At 42.4% G+C, this 23,907-nt stretch overlaps 1 protein-coding gene across 2 annotated transcripts in view; it reads right to left on the reverse strand.

Annotated features, from left to right (window-relative positions):
• CCDC125 (coiled-coil domain containing 125) overlaps positions 1–23,907 on the reverse strand; it is a 62,904-nt gene that overhangs the window by 30,106 nt on the left and 8,891 nt on the right. For both annotated transcript variants that reach the window (XM_033927568.1, XM_033927645.1), the window contains exons 4-7: positions 16,671–16,757; positions 14,768–14,845; positions 13,544–13,629; positions 125–207 (exon numbers count right to left, since the gene is read on the reverse strand). In XM_033927568.1, the coding sequence (XP_033783459.1) occupies positions 125–207; positions 13,544–13,629; positions 14,768–14,845; positions 16,671–16,757 (334 nt within the window). The remainder of the gene's footprint in view (positions 1–124; positions 208–13,543; positions 13,630–14,767; positions 14,846–16,670; positions 16,758–23,907) is intronic.

Consider the following 23,907-nt stretch of genomic DNA (forward strand, 5'->3'; position numbering starts at 1 on the left):
CAGTGCATGGTATCACTCTGCACTGTACTCTGATTTATATTTGGGCAAATCATTAGATTTCAGACAACTGGTAAAAATAATCCAGAGAAAACAGTTGAGCAGTTCAGCCTTCTGATTTGCTTACTTATATTTTCTGCTTTCAAAGTTTTAACTTCACTTGTTCTCAGTTCCAGAGTTTCTTTAAGAGCTGCATTTTCACAATAAATTCTGGAAAGTTAGAAAACAGTAAAATAATATATTATTTGATGCACAAAAATCATAGAATTACCCTTAGAAGTCAAGATTTTCTTCTATTTGGGCCAAACAAACTTCTCATACATATTCTCCCCGTGACAATACATAGAGAATCATTTTACTGCATTCACTCCAAATAATTTTGGCGTTACAAGTACTTCAGTTTCTGTATAAAGGGCTAGAACAGATCAATCTTGGTGAACAGAAAAAAAGTAGATATTATGCCATTTGTTTGCTATGTGTGGGTAAAATTTAAAAAAAGGTAAAGAGTAAAAAGTAATAAGAAAAATCCAAATTCAGTACAAATTACATATTTTGCTGCTATGGCAAAATGAGCCTTTGAAAAGACTTTTCTCACAGTTTGCAACTAAAAGAAAGGGAACATTTGTTAACTAAACCCACAGATAAAAATACATGAAAAAGGCAGTGAACAAAAATGGACAAGAGAATCAGAACTTAAATATTTGATTCTTCTAGGTCAGGGGTGTCCAACCTGTGGCCCATGGGCTGCATGAGGCCCAGAAAGGTGTTTCATGCGGCCCGGCGTGAGGGCGATGTGGCGTTTTGCTCATTGCTGTCCCTGGGTGTTTATCTTCTAGCCAGCTCCCTCCTCCTCCCTGCTAAAGTTGTTTCTCTGCACAAAGCTGCAGGCCAAGGATCAACGTTGACATCAGAGGGAAGGGCATCCAGTTCAGCTGCGGGACGCATGTAGGAGACGCCACTTGTGGCTTTATACACAGAAACGACTGTGACAGGGAGGAAGAGGGAATCGGCCAGATGGTAAATACCCGTCGGAGGGAGGCATGTACTTGAGGCACAGAATGGAGGGAGGAAGGTAGGGTGCTTGTTGGGACTCGAGAGGGAAGGAGCACAAACTTCGGACAAAAGATGGAAGGAAGGAAGGGGGGGCATGATCTTTGGCCACAGAATGAAGGGAAGGAGGGAGGGTAGCATGAGCCAAAGGATGGAAGAATAGAGGGAATGAACGAGGGAATAGAAAGGGAGAATTAGGTGTCAGAGAGGGAAAAAGATGGTGCACATGGGGTGGTGAAGAAAGAGAATTGTTGGGCATAGGGAGAGAGAGAATTAATTATTGGACATAGTGATGGGAGAAGAGTGAGGTAGAGATGCATGGGGATGAGATGGAGTAATGCTGGATATGGTGATGAAGAGGGAACAGTGGGATGGATGGAAACGGATGCAAGAAGGCCTCAAGGAGGTGGAGAAGGTAGGAAGAATACTAGGATCAGAGTTACATATAAGTTCAACTTAAGAATGGTTTAAAAAATGGAACCCATTCTTAACTCGGGACTGCCGTTACTGAGCAAGTGCAGCCTGTGGTGTGTGGCCTCTAGTGTGCAGCCTATTACTTAGGACGGGGTTATTTATTAAGAGTTGAAGATGGTGTGAGAGCTGAGTTTGGACAGCCGATTGTGATTTGTGACAGGGCAGTTCTTTCAATGAGATATTCATTAAAATGCTGAGGGTCAACACGATGATGACTCTAGCGTTACTGAATATCTCATAGGCTGCTGTTATTTACAAATTTGTAAAAAAAATCTTAATCTCACTGAAAAAAAATCTACCCCTCACCTGCAGAACTGCCCCATCACAAATCACAATCAGCTGCAGGAGATTCTTTTTTTTAATTATAAATGACCTTTTTTGCACTTTATTGGGTGTTAGGGTCACTAAGGCTCTCCAATCTCAGCTCTCACACCTTCTTCAAATCTTAATAAATTATAAGTGAACTAGGGAGGGCCATGGAAGTGACAATCTGATTTTTGGAACCCCTGCTACGTGCAATTAATATGCGATAAGCGAGGACCCACTATCCTGGAATTTTTTGAGACCCGACACTACTACTACTACTAATAATTTAATAATAATTATTTTATTTTTATATACCGCCAAAGCCATGAAAAGTTCGAGGCTGTTTACAACAAGAAGCACTGGACAATCAGCGAAGAGGTCAACAATTCAAAGACATCTATACAGTCTTATATAATGGAAAAAGTAGAAAGCTATATAGTTCTTAAGGTTAATGGTTGAATTTGCAGTGCTATAAAAATTCTTAGTTTAATCGATTGAACAAACTCGTTTTTATCAATTTTCTAAAATTGAGGTAGGTTGAGGAGTGCGTGATAACGTTACTCAGCCAATCGTTCCATTTACTAGATCCGCCCAAAAACTTAAACTATCTTTCCCCTCGTTAAAAGGCGTCATTTTTCAAATTCACTGAGCTTTGGAATAACTTTCCTGCCCCGCTGCGAAATCTAGGCTCATTCCAATTATTCCGAAAGCATCTGAAAACCTGGCTTTTCTCTAAAATGTAAAGCTATCTATCCTCTTTATAAACTCTAATTTCTTATTATATCTTTCCCTCATTTATTGAATTACCTGTAAACCGTGCCGAGCTCTATCCTTATGGAGAGGAAGCGGTATACAAACTTAAGGTTTAGTTTAGTTAACACAGCAGTGTACGGTAATTAAAAACAACTTCCCAGTTCAAGGAAAGCCAAAAGCAGAAAGTAAATTTTCTGGCATTGGAGCTAAGATGTATAAACTGAAAGAGACAGGCAGATAGGTGGTTGATTTTCCACATTTTGGATGGGTGAAGACTGAGAAGAATTGGCTTGCACCTCAGTTATGTATGTCTGTTTTTAAAGGAGACATTATTTTTTTAAAAAACAATAAGTGAACGAATAATCAAATAAAGAATTAAAAAACAAAAACAAACAATAAGTGAAAAATACCAAAACAATTTTAAATGGACAAACTGGAAAGGAACCCAAAAAAGCTGTAATACTTACCCTGTCTGAGTGATCCTCCATGTGAACCACTGATAGCTGCTTCAGCATCCCTGCTCTGAAGAGGCTCACCGTAGCTGTAATAGAAATGAATGGGAGAACCAGGCTTCTGCTGTCAGCGGCGCATTTAGAGCATTGCTGTCAGGGTAAGTATTACTGCTTTTTTGGGTTCCTCTCCACAGTGTCCCTTTAATGAAGGTTTATTGTTAGATACGCACATCTTCTATATTAGTGATTGCAAATTTGGAACCTGCTTGACCGTTTTTTTGCTCATCAGCTAGCGTTAGTGTTTGCGCAACCCCAGACAATATTTTTTCTTCCAATGCAGCCCAGGGAAGCCAAAAGGTTGGACACCCCTGTTCTAGGTATCCTCATGTTATTATGTGTAAATAACTCTCATGGCAACTCCCCATGAAGGAATTCCTACAGAGCCACATTGCATTACCACCATGGCTTGAATGAAAAAGATAAGTGTTATCTAAATATAGTACAATCATTAAATAGCTACTGTTGAGTTCAATCAGATCATATACTCCTTGTGTCTTTATAGGTATCAAATAAAGGGACTAGTCACAGAAGGTATTACTTAAATTTTGTATGGCCCTTCAGATGGCACCCGGGCAATGTACACCCAATTGCTACTGCTCTTCGTCGGTCCAGCCTTAGCTTATAGTGATCTTGTCCTATATCTTACATTCACCTCTCCCGACATACATGTTTCAGATTGAAACTTTTCTTCAGGGTCGAGGGAAACATTTAATGGAGCTACATCGGGCAATGTATCGGGCAATGATACATTGCCCGATGTAACTCCGTTAAATGTTTCCCTCGACCCTGAAGAAAAGTTTCAATCTGAAACATGTATGTCGGGAGAGGTGAATGCAAGATATAGGACAAGATCACTAAAAGCTAAGTGACGGTCTTTTTAAAAAAAGTTTACACTTACAAAAATTTCAAGAAAAAATTACAAAATTGAGTCTTATATGAAAAAATTAATAAAGGTTGGACCGACGAAGAGCAGTAGCAACTGGGTGTACATTGCCCGGGTGCCATCTGAAGGGCCATACAAAATTTAAGTGATAACAAAATTTATACCTTCTGTGACTAGTCCCTCTATTTGATACCTATAAAGACACAAGGAGTATATGATCTAAATATAGTAAACATAAGAACATAAGAATTGCCGCTGCTAGGTCAGATCAGAGGCCCATCGTGCCCAGCAGTCCACTCACCCGGCAGCCCTTAGGTCAAACTACCACTCTCTGGGTGAAGAAGAACTTCCTTACGTTTGTACGGAATCTATCTCCTTTTAACTCTTGAGAGTGCCCTCTCGTTCTCTCTACCTTGGAGAGGGTGAACAACCTGTCTATCTACTAAGTCTATTCCCTTCATTATCTTAAATGTTTTGATCATGTCCCCTCTATTTAAGGGAGAAGAGGCCCAGTTTCTCTAATCTCTCACTGTACGACAACTCCTCCAGCCCCTTAACCATTTTAATCGCTCTTCTTTGGACCCTTTTGAGTAGTACCGTGTCCTTCTTCATGTACGGCAACCAGTCTGGACGCAGTATTCCAGGTGGGGGCATACCATGGCCCGGTAAAGCGGCATGATAACCTTCTCCGATCTGCTCGTGATCCCCTTCTTAATCATTCCTAACATTCTGTTCGCCCTTTTCGCAGCCGCCGTGCATTGCGCAGACGGCTTCGTCGACTTGTCGACCAGTACTCCCAGATCTCTTTCCTGGGGAGTCTCTCCAAGTACCACACCAGACATCCTGTATTCGTGTATAAAATTTTTGTTACAGACATGCATCACCTTACAGTTATCCACGTTAAACCTCATTTGTCATGTCGCAGTCCATTTTTCAAGCGTTTTTATGTCACATTGCAGGTCTTTGCAATCGTTTTGCATCTTCACCACTCTGAATAACTTCGTATCATCCGCAAATTTAATCATTTTGCTCGTCTAACCAATTTCCAAGTCGTTTATAAATATGTTGAAGAGCACGGGTCCAAGCACCGAACCCTGCGGCACTCCACTCGTGATGCTTTTCCAGTTCAAGTATTGTCCATTTACCCCACCCCCTTCTCTGTTTCCTATTCACCAACCAGTTTTTAATCCACATGAGTATTTCACCCTCGATTCCATGGCCTGCAATTTTTCGAAGTAGTCGTTCATGTGGGACCTTGTCGAACGCCTTCTGAAAATCCAAATATACAATGTCGACCAGCTCACCCTTGTCTATCTGCCTGTTTACTCCCTCGAAGAAATGCAGCAAGTTCATCAAGCAAGATCTTCCCTTGCTGAAGTCGAGTTGGCTGGTCCTCATCAGAATGTGTTCAACAAGGTGATCAATGATGCGGTCCTTTATCAGCGCCTCTACCATCTTTCCCGGTACCAAGGTCAGACTCACCAGTCTGTAGTTTCCAGGATCTCCCCTGGAACCTTTCTTGAAGATCAGCGTGACATTCGCCACTTTCCAGTCTTCTGGAATCCTTCCCGATTTGATCGACAGATTGGCTATTAGTTGAAGCAGTTCAGCTATAGCCCTTTAAAGTTCCTTGATTACCCTTAGATGGATGCCATCCGGTCCCGGGGATTTATCATTTTTAAGCCTATCAATCTGCCTGCATACCTCTTCTAGGCTGACCGTCAATCCTGTCAGTTTCCCGTCCTCATTTCCTGCATATAGCCTGTTGGCTTCCGGTATGTTGTGTATATCCTCTTCGGTAAATACAGATGCAAAAAATGTGTTCAGTTTGTCAGCAATGGCTTTGTCCTCCATTAGCACTCCCTTTATTCCATGGTAATCCAACGGCCCCACCGCTTCCTTCGCAGGTCATTTCCCCTTAATATATCGAAAGAATGGCTTGAAGTTTTTCGCCTCCTTGACTATTTTTTCTCATAGTCTCTTTTGGCCTTTCTTACTGCCTTGTGGCACCTGCTTTGATGTTGTTTGTGCTTTTTCCAGTTTTCGTCCATTTTTGACCTTTTCCATTCCTTAAACAAAATCTTCTCATCTCTGATCGCTTCCTTCACCGCTACAGTGAGCCACACCAGTTCCTTGTTCTTTTTCCTGTTGGATCCCTTGGCGATATGCGGTATATATAGATTTTGCACCTGGTGATCATATCCTTGAAAAGGGACCATGCTAGCTCTAGCGTTTTTACAGTGCTTATTCTCTACTTAATCTTTGTTCCCCACCATGAGTCTCATCCTTTTGTAATTCCCTTTTTGGAATTTCAGTGCTGTGGTCGACGTTCTAGATCGATGTTTTGCCCCCGTGTCCAGGCCAAAGCCAATCATATTGTGATCACTGCAACGCAGCAGAGGAACGCCTGGAAGACAGAAGGCTGCAAAGCAGCCTGTCTAGATTGCTGCCGATGCTGCCAGTTTGTTATAAGGTATTTATTTTGGTCTCACGGTTCAGATGGGAGGAGAGATGAGTCAGCAGGGTGGTGGTGCGCTCACGGCCGGGGAGGGGGGACAGAAAGATGCTACATGAGGGATGGGAGGAAGGGAGAGTTAGAAGCTGCAAGTGTTCTGCTGCACAAGGGATAGGAGGGAGGGATAGAAGCTGCAAGGGTTCTGCTGCACAAGGAATGGGAGGGATAGAAAGATACTGTACAAGAGATGTGTGAAAGGGGAAGAAAGATGCACATGTGGGGGAGAAAAAGGAAATAGGAAGAATTGGGGTGGAGGAGAAGAAGGGAGAGATGATCATTGTACATGAAAAAAATAAGACATCCCCGAAAATAAGACCTAGTGCCTTTTATCGGCTCAAAATTAATATAAGCCAGTGTCTTATTTTCGGGGAAACACGGTATTTCTTATATATCCTTATGGGCCTCTTAAAATCGCCTTGAACCTGTACTGGATAAGTGTGATATAGAAATTCAGATTAGATTATTTTAATAACAATCACAGTTTTAATATTTTTTAAAAACTATTTTAGGTACGCATTATCAGTTATAATTTAGCTTTTCATCACTTAAACAAACCATTCATCTGCACAGAAAATATTACTCTAATCCAGGGGTAGGGAACTCCGGTCCTCGAGAGCCGTATTCCAGTTGGGTTTTCAGGATTTCCCCAATGAATATGCATTAGATCTATTTGCATGCACTGCTTTCAATGCATATTCATTGGGGAAATCCTGAAGACCCGACTGGAATACGGCTTTCGAGGACCGGAGTTCCCTACCCCTGCTCTAATCTAATCTAAGCCTTAAATTTATGTACCGTATCTTCTCCTGAAGTAGGAGCTCGACTCAATTTACATAAGATTTCAATAAACAGTTTAACTAACATGTGAATTACTAAACAAAAGACAATTAATACACCTTAGTACCATTCTAGGGATTATATTAGACCATAAACTTACCTATCAAGAACACATCAGTCAAACAGTTAAATTACGTATGATTAGGTCTTTGGCAAAAGTTTTGGAACCCCCAGCATTTAACATCCTTATACATTCTTTTGTCATTGCAAAACTGGATTATTGTAATTCACTGTTAAAAGGCATTACTCAAAAACAAATAAGAAGATTACAACTAATTCAAAATACCGCAATAAAAATCATAACCAACTCAAAAAAATATGACCATGTGACACCTCTGCTAAAAAACGCTCATTGGCTACCAATACCACACCATACCTCTTACAAAATTGCATTACTGTCATTTAAGATTCACCAGGTTAATTTAACTCTCAACATTTCTTGACAGATTACTGATTCCTCACATTCCATCAAGAACTCTACGTTCATCAGATCAAAATCTCCTTTCTATCCCAAAGTATATTGGCACAAGACAGACAGAAATCTTCTCAGTAACTGCACCACAGTTATGGAACTCACTTCCAGGATATATAAGAGAAGAAGCGGCATTAGATAGATTTAAAAGCTCTTTGAAAACTTTTCTATTTAGATACGCATTTGATAATTAGATTTCATATTTGCCAAACAGCATCTCAACAGACTTTGCTTTCAGCAAACAGATTTTCCTTTTACCCCTATCCTAGTGTATGAGCCTTTAATGTTACTTTCCTATAAAATAACTGTAGTTCAACTCCCTTTCCATGTAGTCTGTAGGTCTGTTCTTAAATGTCATTGTAATTAAATGTTATTTGTAAATCCTGATTTTAGTAGATTTGTAGTTCGCTTTGAAATAGTATAAGCATTTGCATCAAATTTTAATAAAAATGAAACATTTCCAAAAAACTGTTGAAATAGCATTGTTTTCATTGATTTATGAAAAATCTGGAAAGAGAAAAGAGTTCTAATATAACTAGGAATTTCATTTCAAATTGTTGTAAACCCATATGAAAAGGAGCAAGAGATATTACCAACAAGCTTTATCCCTTTCATTGAAGGAAATGAAAGTTTGTACTTCTGAGAAATCCTTGAAACAAAAGACCGAAGAGAATTTCATGTTAGAGGAACTATAAGCAAAAATAGACCATGGATAATTTTGAATATATTTATTTTTTAAATTTCTATATAGTATAGTTCCTAGGCGGTTTACAGTATATCCACATACATAATGCCTAAAAACAATACAATAAAAAGGATATCATACAAGCACATTTAAATCAACTTCTAAGATGAACAGGGTGCCAGGGAAGATTTCTCAGTAATGGAAATACATGATCAAATTTTCTTTTTCCAAAAATCAATTTGACCGCCATATTCTGAATCAACCGGTTGATATTTCCTTTACTCAAGGAAATGTAAATAGAATTGCAATGATCTAACTGAGCCAAAATGATGGCTTGAACCAATATAGCAAAACGTTGCTTAGAGAATAGCTGACACACCCTCCGTAACATTCGAAGACTAAAGAAACATTTTTTTAAAAGATGATTTACCTGACTTTGGGCTAGAGTCACTAACCTGCCAGATTGTGACTGATCCGGGCAGGTCCGATGGATTTAGAAACCAACAATATTCTAATGGGGGGCGATAGGAGGAACACCCCCATCCACCGACACGGATCGTAAGTGTGCGATCCTGACGCATGCGCAGACCATCTGCTTTCTCTGTAGATGGTCTGCGCATGCGTTCGTTTCTGTTCCTTTTTTGGGGGGGAGCGGGGGGCCCGATTCTCCTGCTATCAAAATTTGGCTTGAAGGGCGATCCCCGGCAGCAGCAGCCTCAAACTCACTGGCTCTGACTCTCCTGCTCTCTGCCTCCTTCCCCAGAGTGTGAGCCTGGAGGTTTAAAGCAGGGCTGCACTGATTAGTGCAGCCCCACTTTAAACATGCGGGCTCACACTGCGGGGAAGGAGGCAGAGATCAGGAGAGTCGGGGCAGCAGAGATCAGTCTGGGCAGCAGAGAGCAGGGGGAGTTTGGATTTGGGGCAGAAAGCAGGGTGGCAAGAGGAGTCAGGGTGGCGAGGCTGAAAGGCAGAAAACAGGGTGGCGAGAGGAGCTAAACAATGCAGCCTACAGCCACTGCTCTCCCCCAAATCTGGCTCCAGGGCTTCTGTAGAGTAAAGGCAGCGAGGGCGTGCAGAGAGCAAGGTGGCAATGGAGCTGGAGAGTCAGAAAGGACGTTTGTGACTGGTCCCCAGCAGTCGCTTCTTGTGTTGATCGGCCAGCCCTTTCGGTTTGCAAAATTTGTTTAGTGAATCACGTCCCTCCTACTTTGCATGCTATTCCCCTCATTTGCATGCGCAAATCAGATCGGCAGAGAGGTAAGTGAATCATGCCAGAGTAAAATTGGGTCGCATAGGGGTTCGGTACACGATCAGTTTGCTTTGTGAATCTAGCCCTTTGAAAGGAAAGGGAAGAGTCCAACAAAATAATCAGATTGTCCAGTCACAGCAAGTTGTTAGATGTTGTGAATGGCAGATCCCTATCACTTTTAAAAGTAGTATTGTGAGGCTGACACATCTTGAAACAAAGGTGTCAAACTCAGCAGGAAATCAGGTTGGGCAGGCCCCTAAACCACAATTTAGCCCTTATTCCTTCCTGTGAAACAAAGAATCAATACAGAAGGGGGAGGAGCTGGGCTGGGGGGAGTGCAGTCACAGAAGCCTCTGCAGAGAAAGATGCTGGTGAATAAATTAGCTACAGCTGACTCTTGAAAGGTAATCACAGAACGGCACATACCTCAGGACTCCAGGTCTTCCCAAACAAGGGAAAGAATAACTCTGCACAGGGCAGGATAGGACAAGAAAAGCAACAGCAATCAGGTAGCCATGGTGTCGATTTCCCTGAACCTGTGGGGATAAGAAGGGAGTTTTTCCACAGGGGGGAAGCTGAAGCTTATCCTGACTACACCAGTAGTTCCCAAGAAGGAGGATGGTGGGAGGTGAAAAGCCAAGCTGGGGAGTCCGTGATAATGAGTGAATGTAATTATAATCCCAATGATACAGGATGGGAAATAAGTGTATGTTAAGAGGATTTAAGTTTACCTGAAGAAGGAATGGAGTTGTGACCTAAAGTTAAGCAGGGGTAAGGGGGGGATGGGCAGCAGTCCTCTGGAATGGAACCTTTCCTAACAAAATAGCCACATAGTCCCCGAGCTACTGCTCGCTGGGGGGATTCCAGGGAACAGTATGGGGGGACCAGAAAATCTTTGGTATAAGAGTGGCTTGTTCCCACACAGTCTGTAGAGAAGGGCTGTGAGTGAATCCTGAGCAGGGAAAGAAAGTGCTTGAAGTAAAAAGTTGCAAGAAGTTGTTTGGAGGAAAAGCTGCAATAAAATGTTATGAGTTAGTCAAGAGACTAATTGTTTTGGCCCTGAAGGGGGGCTGGCTGGGACTGTGATAAAGCTGTAAGAGAAAAGGCAACCAGCAGCCCAAGAGCCTCAGGGGTAGTACCCTAAAAAGAGGGAACATTTATAAAAGTTTGGATTTACCCAATGACAGAAGATCCAGGGGTGAGGAATACCCCAAGGCATGAAGTTGTGGTCAGGTGCTAATAGCCTTGACTTGATGAAACTGAACTATGAAATATGTTTTGGGAAAGCTGAATTCTTTTGTGGTTTTGAACAATAAAAACAATCATTTTTCTTCCTAAAGTTTGTTGTTAAGCTTTTCTTCCTCCAACCATACAGAATTTTGTGCACCTTTTTTCTGTGGTCTGGTCAATCACCAAGTCTATACTTTGTTGATTCCACTCAATCTGTAACATCTTTAATCATTGTAAACCTGCAGTATATTAAAAAATTGTTGTTATTATTATTATTGTTTCCTCATTGCTGGGGGACTTAACCCAGTCACAAGGTGAATCTGGCCTAGAAGCAGGGACGAAGTGTGAAGTTATAAAATTTGCGGATGACACCAAACTCTGCAGCAGGGTTAGAACCACGGAAGAATGTGAAGACCTACAAAGGGACCTAAACAAACTGGAGGAGTGGGCAAGCAAATGGCAAATGCGTTTTAATATAGAGAAATGCAAGGTCATGCATTTAGGAAAAAAAAAACCTGATGTTCAGCTACAAAATGGGGGGGGTCAGTGCTAGGGGATAGTAATCTTGAAAAAGACTTGGGTGTACTGGTAGATACTACAATGAAACCAACGGCACAATGTGCAGCGGCCTCCAAGAAAGCAAACAGAATGTTGGGTATTATTAAGAAGGGCATTACGACCAGGAAGAAGGAAGTCATCATGCCACTGTATCGTGCGATGGTTCGTCCGCATCTGGAGTACTGTGTCCAGTACTGGTCACCGTACCTCAAGAAGGACATGGCGATACTTGAAAGGGTCCAGAGAAGAGCGACGAAAATGATAACAGGTATGGAAAACCTTTCATACACAGACAGGTTGGGAAGGCTGGGGCTCTTCTACCTTGAAAAGAGGAGACTCAGAGGAGACATGATAGAGACTTTCAAGATCATGAAGGGCATAGAGAGGGTGGAAAGGGACAGATTCTTCAAATTATTGGGAACCACAAGCACCAAGGGGCACTCAGAGAAGCTGAAGGGGGACAATTTTAGAACCAATGCTAGGAAGTTCTTCTTTACACAGAGGGTGGTGGACACCTGGAATGCGCTTCCGGAGGTTGTGATAGGACAGAGTACACTACGGGGGTTCAAGGAAGGTTTGGATAAATTCCTGAACGATAGGGGGATTGAAGGATACAAATAGGGGTAAAGATAGGTTTTAGACAGAGTATAGATAGAAGGATAAAAGGGATCAGAGAAGGATCACATTACAGGTCATGGGCCTGATGGGCCGCCGCGGGTGCGGACTGCTGGGCACGATGGACCTCGTGTCTGACCCAGCGGAGGCAACTTCTTATGTTCTTATGTTTACTAAGATCAAAGGAGGTAATTTTGTCTTTGTTCTTTAGGGCTCATTAAAAGAGATTTTTCATGTTTTAAAACCTCATTAAAGCAAGAATATCATCACTGCTATCCGTCTTACTCCCCTTTTTAGAGGATGGCAGGGAAAAGGACTTATACACACAAGCTTCAAATCTGGAAAACACTGGTACAAATACTATACTAAGGCAACTACCAAAAAAAAAAAAAGGGTAGGAATGAAGATTATACCTTCACAACTACCAATATAAATTATTCATTTGACACCACGGATTCTTTTTAAATTTTAAGACCCAAGCCACCGATTACATTATAGGAAGGAAGGAAAGAAAAAACAACCTTAGTACTTACAAGGCTCTGATTTTACAGCCCGAATTCAGTTTTCTGTCATCGGCTTAAAAAAAACCTTTCCTTACGAATTTAATTCATTAACATCCCCCCCTGTTTATCAAGCTGCGCTCGAGGATTTTAGCAAAGGTTAGCGCAGTAAATGCTAAGACGCCCATAAAATTCCTGAGTGTCACATCACTTACCTTGCTGGCCTGCGCTAAAATCCTCTAGCGCAGCTCGATAAAAGGGGGCGGGGCCTAAATATACTTCTGACAGCTCACAACAATTTATCATCATAGTACAGAATTTATGGTTACTTACCATCAGTGTGAGATTTCAATTTTGGATGTATTAATACAGCGAAAGGAACAAAGTTTTGAAATGACAATATACAGGAAGAGTACTGACAAGCTTTTTCACGATTTCTAAGGTACAGACACATCAGTTTCACCAAATGTGAATATAAATTACAGTCTATACCTAGGATAAATATAAAGGTAATTGAAGATTGAAAAGAAAACACCATAGCTGTCATAAGCACAATAAATTCCAAGTCCCAACTGTTCAGCACTGTGCTGATTTCAAAACATGATTTTGAAGACAAGCTGTATACTATTTTGCAATTGATTATGTTCCAGCATCTGTATGGGGAAGAATCAGAGGGAGGCGATCATAAAAGGAGACTGCAATAGCGAGAACAATTTTGGATATTCAGTTTAAGCATCTTAGAAAAACAACACAATATAAAACGGCATTATTTCTTTTGGATTTCTGTCATTGGATATTTGCAATTAATCAATGAATACCTCTACATGACTGGACAGTTGTTTGAGAGTGCCTTTTTAAGCCATGATGCCATTTTTTTCATTGGTTGCTTATAAATGAGTTTACATACCGGTCATACTTTTCCCTCCATGACTCATCAAGATTTTTACATTTATCCTGTTCAAATTCAATTTCCCACTGCAAAGCATTTATTTCCTACAAGGAAAAGAAAATACACAAATTACCTCAACAAGTGAAGCTATTTACCTGTAATGGGGGTTTCTCTGTAGCCAGCAGAATAATACAGCCACAGAGGTGGTAATTTCATCAGGCAAATCACCTGAAGAATCTGGTCTCCTGGTGGCCAGAAAAATCTATAAGAACTAAAATGTGTCCATTCCCTTCATTCTTAATCCAGCTGCTTCAAAGTCAGGTAATATGGGACATACTATTATGGGTTTGAATGTTTGTTTAAGACTTACACAGTGTTTTGGATTAATCAATTTCACAAGACTGGACTACGGTATATGATGTATGGGGCAGTTCTTATTTAGACTTATTGTCTGGTGCTGGTCATCTATGAATTACTGCCCGGGCCTACATTTCACTCCCACACAGTGAGTTGTGCCCATGCTGATGTTCATTATATTGACTTTTTCTAATATTTAGCAAAGTCCAAACATTCTCACCAAAGGGAACAAGGGTGTTAGCCAATTATGTTTTGGATATTAGATATACATTTCATCACATATCCCTTATAATTTATGATGAGCCCTTCCAAAGTCACCCAAAACCTATACCCACCTGTCTACCACCGCAATAACCCCTAAGGCTGCAGGTGGCACCTACTGTATATGGCAGAATAGTAGGGTTTTGATGGGCTCATAATTAACACCATAGATGTAGTGGTTAGAGTGCCTTATGGGTCTGGCTCCTCCTTTCTATGGTTCACTAACTCACCCATCTGACTACTTAAGACACCTTTGTGATGCTCTACTAGGATTTCCCATACTAGAAGCTGCTGTTCCAGACATGTATGTACTGTTTTATTCAGTTTGTTGGTGGGTGAGAGGGGGTTGGTAACCACTGGCAGAGTGTAGAGGTTCATTACTTAATCCCTCCAGTGGTCATCTGGTCAGTTAGGTACTTTTTTTAGCACTTAGATGCTTTCAAAAGAGGTCTAGCCCAAAATGTCTAAGTTCTGTCCAGGATGTCTTGGACACACCAAACCAGTTTTAAGATATCAACAATGAATACCAAACTGGCTTGATGTGTCCCAAAGACTGGATTGAAAGCCCGTGCTCTAGAAAGACCAGAGGACCACATATTCAACAGATTATGACAGAATTCTTACCTTTTCCAAAGCTCTCTTTTGTTCCTCTAATTTTTGGAGCATAACCTTTGTATGAGTTGTAGCTTTATCAAATACTGCCTATAAAAATATAGAAAAACTGGCTGATAAATGCAATCAAACCTAAGAAAATAGCAGCACAATAATGAGCATAATCTCACTGTTCTCACATAACTATAAAATATGTGGGAATATAGCATATCTATCAAAGAGCAGGGTGAATGAATACAGCTGATATCATAAAACCAGGCTATTAAATGAGTAGCAGTTGGGAGAAGGCGAAATTATGCTAAAGTGGTAACCACCAAATCCTTATCCTTGAGAAGCATATTAGGAGTACTGCAAGTGAAGTCCCTGCACCATACAGAGACAAAGGAGCTTGGGCCTTCTATTGGGCATGCTGTCCGCCTGCAAACCAGAGGCGAGATAATTAAGGGAAGTAAAGTAAGAAAGAAAGGGGTGTTCATGCAATACATAGTAACATAGTAGATGACGGCAGATAAAGACCCGAATGGTCCATCCAGTCTGCCCAACCTGATTCAATTTAAATTTTTTATAATTTTTTCTTCTTAGCTATTTCTGGGCAAGCATCCAAAGCTTTACCCGGTACTGTGCTTGGGTTCCAACTGCCGAAATCTCTGTTAAGACTTATTCCAGCCCATCTACACCCTCCCAGCCATTGAAGCCCTCCCCAGCCCATCCTCCACCAAACGGCCATATACAGACACAGACTGTGCAAGTCTGCCCAGTACTGGCCTTAGTTAAATATTTAATCTTATTTTCTGATTCTAAATCCTCTGTGTTCATCCCACGCTTCTTTGAACTCAGTCACAGTTTTACTCTCCACCACCTCTCTCGGGAGCGCATTCCAGGCATCCACTACCCTCTCCGTAAAGTAGAATTTCCTAACATTGCCCCTGAATCTACCACCCCTCAACCTCAAATTATGTCCTCTGGTTTTACCATTTTCCTTTCTCTGGAAAAGATTTTGTTCTACGTTAATACCCTTCAAGTATTTGAACGTCTGAATCATATCTCCCCTGTCTCTCCTTTCCTCTAGGGTATACATATTCAGGGCTTCCAGTCTCTCCTCAAACGTCTTCTGGTGCAAGCCTCCTATCATTTTCGTCGCCCTCCTCTGGACCGCCTTAAGTCTTCTTACGTCCTTCGCCAGATACGGTCTCCAAAACTGAACACAATACTCCAAGTGGGGCCTTACCAATGACCTGTACAGGGGCATCAACACCTTCTTCCTTCTACTGACTACACCTCTCTTTATACAGTCCAGCATCCTTCTGGCAGCTGGCTGATAAATGCAATCAAACCTAAGAAAACAGCAGTACAATAATGTCCATGTCAGTCCATTTTGTAGCATAACTGTAGCATGACAGTCTCTAATGTCACACCATGAACAGATATGCTATAGAGCAGGACTTCCCAAAATGTGGGTCATGACCACTTTTGAGTTACGACTCTTGTTGGAAATATTTGGCTGGGTTACTGGGAAACCAGCAGTGTCACAGCCCAAAAATATTAGTAAATTCTGCAGTACAGGGAGAAGCTGGAAATAATTCAGGGAGAAAAGAAACTTATTGTATACTTTGATTTGTAACACATTGCTTATATGTATGAAAATGTGGTACTTCCTGTGTTATATTCTTGCAGATATCAAATTTCAAGTTTATTAGGTGTTTATATACCGCCTATCAAGGTTTTATCTAAGCAGTTTTACAATCAGGTACTCAAATATTTTCCCTATCTGTATAAATAAAGATAGATATATATTAGGAAAAAAAAAAAAAAAGGATAGACCTCGTCACCCCCAATGTCTGGGTGCCTGACACAAGGAATCCCACCCAGTCAGTTTTTAGGAACATAATCCCCATGGCCACTCCACGATTCTCACCATGTTTTGCAGAATCTTAAGTGCTTCATCCTTTGTTTCAAGTTGCCTTTGAGATGCTTCCAGTTCATTTCTTAATATCTCCAGCTCCTGAATGATAAAAAATCAAAATCAACCTGTTTCAATTCAAGAAAGCAACTATTCATATCTAAGAGCAGGGTCCAAGCTCTGTATCTTGAAAAAGTATGCCAGTCACAGACTCGCAACAAATGAGCAGACTGAGGAGGTATAGCTAGTGATAGCACAATAGGCTCAAATCCTGCTTCTTCTATGCTCTACCCTTGGGCAAGTTACTTTCTCTCTTGTTGTCTCAAATAGAAAATTAGCTTATAAGCTATTTAAGGCAGGGATTTAATGATTGCACAGTAATATGTCCAAAAGCACTATAACAACAGGTAATCATCATCCTAGGATATGAAAAGAGCAAGTCTGAATCAAATAGTCAAAATGTTTTCTGATTTTTGAAACCAGATTTAAAAGAAACAGGAAAAGTCATTCACAAAATATTAAATTATTTTCTTCTGATGTACAGATAAACTCTCTTGTTGGCATTATTAACACTGACTAGTTCTGACCTTGCATTCCATGCAGAAAGATTATAGACCAACTCCTTATGTATTTTACTTTTGCTTCACTCCTTCTAAAGAATAATGGCTACTTTAATTTTGTTTACTTTTAGGGAGCGTTGTATGACAAATTGTTCTATGAAATAGGCACATAACAAAAGCATTAGATTTAATGTGTAACTAATGTCACAGCACTGGTCACATGGAATTTAAATGGACAAAAATATAGGCTGGTCAATATGCAAAGTAATTCATGCCGTTATCTTTGAAGTTTGTTGATAAATCAATGGCATTAATGTTATTTTGATGCTGGCAAGCAGATATAATTTACATGGATAATTAGCTGGCCACATAAAATTTAGCCACATAAATGATAGAGGAGCAATGGCTGTTTCAGGGACAAGGCTATAATTTATCTGAATATCAGCAATATTCTTCTCTAGCACACATGCTTTTGTGTGGTCCAACATATAGCTTCCGAGTCTCACAAGGTTGCTGCAGGAACTCAAGGGATTAAAGGAGTCAAGATTTTTAGTCAATCTCTGATCTTTAAGTTTTCTCAACTTTGGAATGATCTTCCATTTCTTTTAAGGAGTTCCGGCTCACTTCAATTTTTCACAAAAAAAAGACCACGATTGACAATTGCCGGCTGTGGACAAAATATCTGGGTATCTAATATAATAAAACGCTAGGCCGCGCATGCGCAGTTCCATCGCATGCGTCCGTTTTCCGTGAGATGTACAGCATCTCTAGATGCGCCCGAAACACTCTCTCTCCTCCCCCGAGACAGATGTCGGACACGGCGGCTGTCGGCCCGTGCTGTTTTTTGATCTGCCCTGCTCCTTGCCTGAAGTCCTCTCTCCTCCCCAGAGGCTGATGTCTGACGCGGCGGCTGTCTCCCCCGAGGCGGATGATCTTATGGGAATCAATGTTCTTCGCTCTGCCCTGCTCCTTGCCTTACTATATTTTTAAGTTGAAAGACCAGGCAGCGGCTCCTCTCAGGATCCCCACCTGCGTCGGAAGTCCAATGCAGTCGGGGATCTTGAGAGGAGCCGCCGCCACCGTGTCTTTCAATTAAAAATATACTAAGGCAAGGAGCAGGGCAGAATGATCTTCAAAATGGCGGCAAATCGATCTCCGTTCCTCCAGGGGGGGGGGGGGGGGGTCTGGGAGGACAGGGATTGCGGCCACACCGAGGAGCCCAGCAACTTTCCGCTGTCCGGGACCCGACTCATTTGCCGCCCTCCCCCTCTTCCCTTACCGCGGGCCCGACTGGCGATTCAAGCAGCACTCTTCACACGCTGCTTCGGGCCCTTCTACTGCCCTGATTTACTCTGCCACGTCCGGAGCAAATCAGGGCAGTAGAAGGGCCCGAAGCAGCGTGTGAAGAGTGCTGACACGCTGCTTGAATCGCCATGTATAATCGGGCCCGCGGGAAGGGAAGGGAAGGGGGGGGCGGCAAAGGACTCGGGCCCGCGTTTGTAGTCGCGACTGTGGGAAGGGAAAGAGGGTAGAGGAAACGCTAATGCAGGCACAGGGAACTGGTGTGGGGGGAGGAAATGCTGCTTTGGAAAGACAGACAGAGGGAGGAAGGGACACAGAAAGACAAGAAGAAAGACACAGGGGCAGGTGCGGGACAGCGGGAGTCGCGTCAGGAGGGGTGCGGGATGCCGCAGAGGGAACTTTTCCAATGGGTGCAACTGGGCGGCTGTCGGGAGCCTCTGATCACGGGCAGAGCAAGGTAAGTGTATCATAGGGATAAGAAGGAGGAGGGGGGGAGAAAAAGGAAGGGACGCCTACTGCTGGATAGGGGGAGAAGGAAAGAGGTGCTGATGGACAGGGGGGGTGAAGAAAAATGAACGGAGGCCTAATGTTGGACAGGGGGAGAAGGAAGGTGCTGCTGGACACGGGGGAGGTAAAACAAAGGGAGAAGGGCTGCTGCTGCATAAGGAGACCTGTGAAGGGGTGGTGGTGAACACAGAAGAGGTAAAAGGAAGGGAGAATGGACAGGGGGAGCAGGCAAGGGGTGGTGATGGACAGCCAAGGAAAAAGAAAGACAGAAAGAAAGAAAGCAGCTAAGGAGAGAGAGAGAAAGAAATAAAGAGAGACACACACACATATTCTAGCACCCGTTAATGTAACGGGCTATAAGACTAGTATATACATATGGTATTAGGTGCTAAGACTGTCGACAGCGCCTCATTTTCTGTGGTTGATGGAGCCCTTGGACCAAATTCACTAATTGCCAGACCGCTTGCAAGTTGGTTGGCTCTAATCATATCTTTGCTGTCATAGGTTAGGCTGGGAACCTGAGACGGTTTGACCTCATTGCACTTCCTTCTGTCTGTCAAGTCTTTTCATACCCCTAGTAGGCTATGACTACTTCATTGAGAATTATATCTTGGAATGTATAAGGTATTACTTCCCCAATCAAAAGAACTAAAATACTGAATCAGTTGAAACGTCATAAGGCAGATATAGTCTGCATGCAAGAGACCTGTTTGACGGACTTAGAACATTCTAAATTGGGGAGATCCTGGGTAGGTGCTGTTTATGCAGCCTCTTCCCCACAGAAACGAGCTGGGGTAAACTAAACTAAATCTTAGGTTTGTATACCGCGCCATCTCCATGGTCATAGAGCTCGGCACGGTTTACAGGGATTGTGAAGAGAAAGGAACTACAAAGAAAGGGGTTAGATGAAGATCGGAGGAAAGAGGAATGTTAAAGAGCTGGGATGTCAGATGAGGAGGGAGTGATTAAGTTTTTGAGAAAAGCCAGGTTTTAAGATGTTTGCGGAAGGGTTGGAGAGCACTCAGGTTCCGAAGAGGGGAGGTAAGGTTATTCCAGAGCTCGGTGAATCTGAAGAGGAGGGAAGTCCCCAGTTTTCCTGGGTGGGAAATGCCTTTTAATGAGGGGAAGGATAGTTTTGATTTTTGGGTAGGTCTGGTGGTACTAAGATTCGGGGAATTCCAGGACAGTGGGATTAATGGAGGAAGGATGCCGTGGAGGATCTTGAAAGTTAGGCAGATGCATTTGAAGTGGACTCTGGAAATTATCGGAAGCCAGTGAAGCTTGGAAAGGAGTGGTGAGACGTGATCGAATTTACTTTTTGCAAAGATAAGCTTGGCCACGGCATTTTGGATCCGCTGGAGTCTGTGGAGGTTTTTCTTCGTTAGGCATATGAAGATGAAATTGCAATAGTCCAGTCTGAAGAGGATGATGGATTGGACGAGAACAGCGAAATGTTTTTGATGGAAACAGGATCTTACTGTCCTCAGCATATGAAGGCTGAAATAGCATTTTTTTACCAGGGAGTTGAGGTGGTCGTTGAAGGACAGTGTAGAGTCAATGGTGACACCTAGGACCTTGCTGGAGAATTCGAGCTGCAGGGTGGAGCCGGAGGACAGTGGGATTGAGGTGGGTAGCTGGACTAATTTTGGGCCAAGCCAAAGAAGTTTTGTCTCGGATTCATTCAATTTCATTTGGACGGTGTGGGCCCAAGATTGCAGGTTCGAGATACAGGAGGATATGTTCTCTGAGAGATCATTGAGGTTCGAGTCTGTCTCCAGAAGGACAAGGATGTCGTCAGCATAGGTGTAAATTGTTTCAAGGGAGGATAGCTGGAGTTTTAGGGAGGACATATAGATGTTAAAAAGGATAGGGGATAAAGGTGAACCTTGCAGGACTCCACAGATTGGTATCCAGGGGGAGGATGAGGTGCCATTCTTGTTGACAGTGTAGGAACGGGAACGAAGGAATTTTGAGAACCAATCAAGGACTGTAGAGGTGATGCCAATCTCGGAGAGTTGGTAGAGTAGAATGTCGTGGTGAACAACGTCGAAAGCGGCAGAGAGGTCAAATTGTAGGAGGACGGCGAACTTGTTGCGGGAGTGAAGTTGTTGGACCTTGGAGATTAGGGAGGTCAGAAGGGATTCGGTGCTGAAATTGGGGCGAAAGCCATATTGGTAGGGTAGGAGAATGGAGAATTTCTCTAGGTAGGATGAGAGTTGGGTCGATATGATGGACTCGAGCATCTTGGTTAGGAGGGGGATATTTGCTATTGGGCGATAGCTGGATGTAGCGGAAGGGTTGAGGTCGGGTTTTTTCAGTAGCGGGGTTAAGGCGATATGGCCCATTTCTGGAGAGAAAAGGCAATATTAATACGTAAATCTTTGCCCTATACAAACCGAGTTGTGGAAAGTGACCCACAGGGAAGATATTTGTTGCTTAACTTGACGGTGGGTGCATACTCGTTTTATCTTTTCAATGTGTACGCTCCCAATACTTATGATCACTCCTGTTTTGAACGCATTATAGCCCTTTTGTTAGAGTGGGTAACTTACCCAATGTTTCTTGCAGGCGACTATAATCAGGTAATGGACCCAAATTGCGACCGCTCCTCTCCGGGGCAGTCCATAGGGGGAGGGCAGACACGAGGTATTCCCTATCTTTGTGCTACATTGGATTTGGTAGATCCATGGCGCTTATTACACACAACAGAAAGGGACTATACGCATAGATCGCGTGCCCATGGAACTCTTTCCAGAATGGATTACATTCTTGCTACAAGCCAGGCCTTTCTTAATGTTGATTCTGCGGTCATTGGCCCCGCAGTAATATCAGACCATGCGTTGATCTGGATAGATGTGAATGTGGGCACTGGTCTGCGAGGCCCAGCACATTGGCATTTTCCTAGCTACTTGTTTCTGGATGATCATTTTAAATCCTACTTGATAACTAAATGGGAAGAGTTTTTAGAGTTCAATGGTCAACATTGTCATGACCCCGTTTTGTTTTGGAGTACAGCCAAGGTTGTCATTAGAGAGGACTGTATTGCATAAATTATAGCTCAAAATAAACGCTTGTCTAAGGGAATAGTTTGCCTAGAGCAGGAGTTAGCTGAAGCCAAAAGACAGTACACTCACCAACCATCTCGATCCAATAAGGAATATTTAATTTCTGTGGAGACAGCTCTTATCTCCTATATACATGAAAGAACAGTCAAGATGTTGTTTTATCAGAAGTTTCAAAACCACTGTTATGGAAATTGCTCGAGGAAACTATTAGTGAGATTAACTAAACAGGCACGGGGGCAGCATTTTGTGTCCAGTCTTAGAGACGGCATGGGCCAGCTGCAGCACACCACTAATCAGATAGCACAGATTTTCCGTGATTATTTCCGAGGAATCTGGTCAGCGGAACTCGGGGGACCAGCCTCTTATTAGGGATTATTTGGAAGACTCAGGCATCCCTAAACTGCGGGACCGGGATGTGGAATCTCTAAATACACCTATTACTATCAAAGAATTGCAGAGGGCCATTCAGATTCAGCGGAATTACTCTGCACCGGGACTGGACGGCTTTACTGCCGAATTTTATAAGTTGTTATCCGATTAGATTGAGCCCTTTTTATGCGATTATTATACTCAAGCTATAGACGATGAGAGGTTCCCAGTGAAGCCCTGATTACTTTGATTATAAAGCCAGGGAGGGAGTCCTACCGACCCATCTCACTCTTAAAGATGGGCATTAAAATCCTGTCCAAAATATTAGCTGACCGACTTGCTCTCCTTCTTCTGAACTTCATCGCTCCAGATCAAGTGGGCTTTGTGAGAGGTAGACAGGCGGTGCATAATGTCAGTAAGGCGATCTTAACATTGGCACATACACAATCTCGAAACATACCTATGTTGTTGCTTAGTTTAGATGCGGCACAAGCTTTTGATCAAGTGAATTGGACATATTTATTTGAGGTGCTAGATTATATGGGATTTACGGGCTGGTATGCACAAGCATTGCGGACATTTTATGCGACTCCAATGGCACGTCTACTGGTTAACGATGTGAACACCGATCCCATTTTGATAGAAAGGGGCACTAGGCAGGGCTGTCCCTTGTCCCCTCTGCTATTTTTGCTTTATCTGGAACCCTTTCTTCGAACTGTATCTCAAGATAGGGATATAATTGGGGTGGACTTTACAAATTTTTCAATAAAAGTATTAGCCTTTGCGGATGATTTATTATTTACTCTAACCCATCATAGTCATTCTATTCCCCACTTATTACAGGCCCTGGACGAATTCCGATTTTATTCAGGATTTTCCCTAAATTACCAGAAATCCACAGCCTTTGCTAGCCCACTTGCATTGCAGCAGTCCTGGGAGGGGGAATTTCCTTCTTCATGGGCTTCTACCTCCATTAAATACTTGGGGGTCTGGATTCCTAGAGACATTGCAACTCTTTACAAAAGCAATGTCTCTCCCTTACTACAAGACACTTTACAAAGGCTACAAATTTGGCCTACATTTCCCCTCTTAGTGGCAGGCTGGGTTGCCTTATATAATATGGTGCTTTTTCCCAAATGGTTGTATCGATTTCAGGTGCTTCTCTTGTTACTATCACACACTCATAATACTCAACTTACCAGGGGATTGCAACGTTTTCTATGGGGGGGTAAACGGCCTCGCATGACACTTTCTAGGATGTGCTTGCCCAGGGAGCGGGGAGGGTATGGATTGCTGAATATTTGCTGGTATACCTTGGCATGCCAGATGAGACACATTAATGATTGGTTTAGAGGCACTTCTTTTTTTTAAAGTGACTTCCCTAGAACTATCCTTGTTGGCTCGTTATCATTTCAGTTATTTGTTACATGTCTCTGACAATGTTCCCTC

This window comes from Geotrypetes seraphini, chromosome 1 (genome assembly GCF_902459505.1).
Source record: "Geotrypetes seraphini chromosome 1, aGeoSer1.1, whole genome shotgun sequence".
NCBI classification, from domain to species: domain Eukaryota; kingdom Metazoa; phylum Chordata; class Amphibia; order Gymnophiona; family Dermophiidae; genus Geotrypetes; species Geotrypetes seraphini.